The sequence below is a fragment of the Apis dorsata genome, unplaced genomic scaffold (genome assembly GCF_000469605.1).
Source record: "Apis dorsata unplaced genomic scaffold, Apis dorsata 1.3 scaffold_1047, whole genome shotgun sequence".
Lineage (NCBI taxonomy): Eukaryota > Metazoa > Arthropoda > Insecta > Hymenoptera > Apidae > Apis > Apis dorsata.
Window position 1 is genome coordinate 106,669 of NW_006264145.1, and position 5,643 is coordinate 112,311.

General features: G+C 26.5%; 1 protein-coding gene across 1 annotated transcript in view; it reads right to left on the bottom strand.

The window, feature by feature from the left end:
• LOC102674282 (neurofibromin) overlaps nt 1-5,643 on the bottom strand; it is a 28,449-nt gene that overhangs the window by 13,165 nt on the left and 9,641 nt on the right. The window contains 8 exon segments of the mRNA XM_031514518.1: nt 166-278; nt 347-605; nt 670-810; nt 1,132-3,220; nt 3,523-3,717; nt 3,833-4,381; nt 4,580-5,141; nt 5,286-5,587. Of these exon segments, the coding sequence (XP_031370378.1) occupies nt 166-278; nt 347-605; nt 670-810; nt 1,132-3,220; nt 3,523-3,717; nt 3,833-4,381; nt 4,580-5,141; nt 5,286-5,587 (4,210 nt within the window).

A 5,643-nucleotide genomic window follows, 5' to 3' on the forward strand; every position in this document is an offset into this window, starting at 1 on the left:
ATATATAAAATAATAATTAAAATATATTATAATATGATATAATAGTATGTATTATATAATTAAATATTAATTTTTTATATATTCTATAATTAATATATATTAAAATATATAATAATATATTAATTCAAATATTAAAAAAAAGAAATATTTTTAAAAATAACTTACTGGATTATGTGGAATTAAAATATCAAGGCAATCTATACTACCAGCTTCTGAGTTTTTAGTAGCATGTCTAATATGGCATCGACTTCGTACTTCTTCGGATACAGATACTAATGCTGATTAAATACAAATATAATTATTAATTTAAATTCACAAATAAATTTAAATATTAATGTAAACTTACCAGACAAATATGCCACACTATCTGGTGTAACTTCAAATTTATCTCTTCTAAATGGTTTAGCAACAATACCTAATAGCATAGTTAGTACTCTAGCTGTTCGTGTAACAGTAGTAGGTGTAGGATGTCTATATCCTTTTAGAAGATGACCAACCAAAGCAAAATGAAAATTAGATTTAAAAGAAAGTCCTACTGCATTATCCAATTGTTTAAAATGCCACTCTAGAGGTTCACGTGTTAACATCATAACATATTCCAATGTCTAAAAAATTAACTTGTTTATAATAAAAATTCACGAAAATTTGACAAAATTCATAAATTTTTACCTTATCGTCAAAAGTTCCTTGAGAATCTAAAGTATGCAAATTTTGCTCAAGAAGTGCTAAACCACATGCATATAAAGATGCCTCGTCTAACTGAAGAATTGATGTTGCAATCCAAAATAAATATCGATGTATAGGAGATTCCTTAAAAACATTGAAATTATTAATAATTAAATTAAAATTTACTTTATAATAATAATAATTAATAATTAATAATAATTAATTTATAGTAATATAAATTTCAATAAATAACATATAATTATTTAACACATAATAAACTTTCATGTTAATAAAATTTATATATTTAGTAATTATTGTTATTAAATATTTAATCGCTCAAATAAATTAATTAGATAATAAATAAAAAAGATTTAACTTTTACTAAAAATGGATATTGTTAATGTAGATTAATGTAGAATTATAATGTAATTTTTATAATATATTAATAAATGAGATATAACTTACAGGTCTAAGCAATGGTTGTAATCGAGTGAGGCACATAATGATTGCTTCCAGTAAAGTAATATCATTAAAACTTTCAAGAGCTTTTACTAGTATCCTTAATAATTGTTTCATATCTTGATCAGTTATGCTTTTACTAATACATCCAAAAACAATTAAAGCTCTAGGTTGAAGAGCGGGATTAAAACAAAAAGCAAAATTTCTTGCTAAAGAAGTCCAGGTTTTTAACCAATCACATTGTGGAATATCCCGCATACAAGCTTCCATGATTTCAAGAAGAGCATCAGTAATAATTTCTAAACTAGTTAACGAAAGTCTTTCTTTATCATGTGTTCCTGTAACGCTGCGCTCATTGCTGAACCATTTTTCATTTGTATGTCTATAACTAGATTTAAATGCTGTACCCGCAGCAGATTTTACTTTACTAATTCCAAAAAGTAAATAAAATTTAGGAAGAGAAAATTCATCCAAACTCATTCGTAATATTCGATGAGTGTCTTCTGAGAAGGAAGGGGAACTACAAGTGCATAGCGAATGAATACTGTTAATTACCAAACCATGAGTAGAAGCGCGCATACTTAGACTTCCGGAAAAAACTAAAAATGTTACTGTATGAAATAAATATGGTAGATGTTTTCCCACATCCAAACAATTATTAAAAGATAACATTAATAAATATCTTGCTAAAATAGCAATATCATCCCATCTTGTATGTTGTTCTAATAATGGCGTCGGAGAAGTGCAAGTTTTATCTACAACTCGACAAAGTCTTCCTATTACTTTTTTCGCCACTAATTGAACATTTCCAGAAGCCAACGCTACAGCAGTATCAGCCATTATTTCAACAGTAGGAGAGCCGAGTCCAAAAGTAACACTACGTTGAATAAAATTATCTAAAACTATATCTATTAAATCAGGTAATCTTCCAATTGTACTCCATATTTTAGCTTGTATACTTGGATACATTTCCACCTCTTCAATAGTTAATGTTATTAATTTTTCTAAAATTTTTGTAACTTGTTTTTGACGTTTTCCTCCTTCATCATTTGGTTTATAAAATCGCACAAGATTATTTAACCATGGAGTCATATACTCTAAGCAAAGATGTTTTAATTCGATACTTGACAATCTAAAACCTTGTATACATTCCTCTAAAAACTCTAATGTAAGATGTGGATCATTCGCAGCCAAAGTTTCACTTAAATGTTTAATAAATATAGTATTATTTGATGGTATACAAAGTCCAGATGTTTCTAAAAGTTGTCCTTCAATTTTTAAATCGAAAGTTGCAGTTAAAGCACATAATTGATTGTATGCTGCTGTTCGTAAATTTGGATCTGAACTACCAAGATTTAATAACGCCATATTTAATAATGTTCCAGGTACATCTTTAGGTCTTATTTTTGGATGAATAGATACAGATTCCGGCTGAGATAATTCCCATCGATTTCTTATATGAATTATAGCCTGTACAATACTATCACAATCTTGATGAATAAAAGATAATGGGCCAGTTTCATTTGAAATAGTCAATGTAAATTGATTGTCATCTACTAAACAAACTTCTTCTATTTCAGATGCATAATAAACATCATTTAAAAGAACAGAATGCGATAATACTTTGCATTTCTCCGCCGAGGTAATTTGTATCGCAGTTGGTCCAACTTTTACGGATACCTTAGTATCTTTATGAGAAAGTTTCAAAACGCTGTTAAAAACTTTTAAATCTTCATCAAGAGATAATGTAGCTCCAGGCAATTTTTGTTGATCAATATCAATTACATCATTTAAACGACTCGGTCCATCGACGAAAACTACTTTTCTATTACCTTTTAATGGTGCCAAGATTCTATCGTGAAATTTTGTATATTCTCTCACCCAACCATTACAATTATAAATATATGCAGCATGAATATTTTCATATGCAACTTTAGGCAATACGTAAAACCATTTCTGTAAAAATTCAGTTCTAAATCGATTGTCTGAACATGTATGAGTAAAATCAATAACCAATTCAAATGGAGAATGACAAAATGGTTTTAGAGTTAGAAGAACATGGTATATTAACAAATCACCATTCGTATCACCAATTCTATAAAAAAGACATAAACAAAATTATATTATTAAAATAAAGCTAATTGTGAATAATAAATTATTTTTGTTACTTTTTTGTTATAATATTATTTTTTATATATTAAAATATATGTAAAAAAATTATTTATTTAAATGATTATTTTAAATGTCTCTAATAAGAATTAATTATTATTTAAATGCTTTATTTTTAAGTCAATGCTAATATTATATTTTAAATTTTATAATAATATTGTATATTAAATATGTAATATAAAAAAAGAAAAAAATTTCAAATTTATAATAAATTAATAAAATACATACTTGTAACGTCTAGCAATATAATAAAATACTGGATATCCTTGTTTACTAGTTCCTGCTTGATAAAAAATATTTAAATTCTTGATACTTTTAAATTCTTCGTTTTCATGCATATTATGTTTCACCATAATTTCTTCAAAATTAGTTGAAGACATGTCAATATTTGACCATCGAGCGTAAGATGAAGAAAACATTAAGCTATCAAAATAAATATATTTATATATAAAAATTATATAATAAATAGTACATATAATAATATATATATATAATAATAAATAATGATTTGTGTAATAAAGAAAATATTAATACTAACTGTGAATCAATTGGTTTATGTTCTGGAGGACCAAGATAAGCCAATAATGTAGCCATTTTATCGAAAGGTCTTCTACCTACTGCTTTATGGTCCCGACTGCTACTAAGATAATCGCCAATTCGTTCTTGATGATTCCAAAGTAATCTATGTAATGCTAAAACATTGGCATCCGATACAAACGACATTGGATGACTAGTTTGATCGACCGTTTCACAATCTGATGCTATTTGTATGAAAAATCTTCTTCCAATCTCAAAATGTGCACGTAAAAAGTCATTAAATGGTAACATATGTTGTTCTTTACTAAATTCTACGTGATTAGCAATATTTTGCAAGATTTTAGACATTAACATAAGACCCCTTTTAATATGCGGAGATACAGATTTATTTACAATGCCCATTTCTTGAGGAGATACAATAGCTGGATTAATAAATCGCAAAAATATTACAGTTCCAACAGCTCCAATATTATTTTGTGGACATTGTGGAAATCTTTTACTGAGTACTTGATATAAACAATGACACATAGACCGTAATTGTGGTGGAAATCTGGAAAAATATAATTAAATTTCGAAAAATTGACAAAAGCATTATTATTATATTAAAACTTTATTTTAATATATAATTATAATATATATTATTTAATATAGTAATAATAATTATTATTATATCTATATATCTATAACAGCTAAATTTAATTTAAACAAATATTGATATTAATTTATTAAATTATTTTTCATAACTTACCGGTCAGCTGAGGATACTATAGCATTAAACACTTTTTCAGTTAATGCGATCAAATTACGACCATTTTGTTCTATATCTTCATGAATATCTATCCTAGCACTATCAACTTCAAAACCAGTAGTAGGGTCATCTAATAATGGCATAATTAAAGGTTCTAATAAATTTTGTAAATAACTAGCACCATAAATTTTAAAACAAAATGCCATAATTTTGCTTCCAAGACTATTTCCTCGAAATAATGTTTGCATACAATCAGAAACTTCAACTTCACGATAAAACATATTCCACAAAAGAGAAGATAATAAGTGCTTTGCATCAAATAACGTTACAAAAACTCGTGCTAATTCATCCATTTGATTTGTAGTCACTACATTAGCTAAAGCCATTGCAATAGGTAATTCTCCTTTATCACTAATCATTGTAACAAGTTGAACTAATTGCTCAAATCTATCAGCCAATACTGTTTCTGCTAATGTATCGAATTCTGTTCCTTGTTGAAGAATTTTAGTAAGAACTTCCATAAATGCTGCTCGTGTTTGTAAATCTGGATTATAACCCAAACCTATAAATATACATATTATATAAAATATATAAACCTATAAATATACATATTACATAAAATATTGAAAAACTAACAAATTTCATATTATAATATTCATAATATTTAATTTATATATAATATTCAAGTATTATAAATTTTACTTACTTAATGAATGCATTAAACCACTATCAATATTTGCACTGAGAAGATTGCTCATTGCTTGAATAGTAGCATTGCGTAAAGTAGATAATTTGCCACTGGTTAAACGTGGTTGTTGAGACACAATTTCTTTTTCTTCGCCAGTTGCTTCATTGCAATCATTTAATAAATTCATGAAAAGAGTAAAATATTTTAGAAACAATTGAGATTTTGCTTCCATTAAATCACCACGATCAGATTCTTCAGGTTGAAGAGGCAGACCACGTAATAATGCTCCAACTGCTTCCATACATGCTTGATCTAAATCTCTAAAAAATCAAATCAAATTTAATATATATATATATATATATATATATATATATAT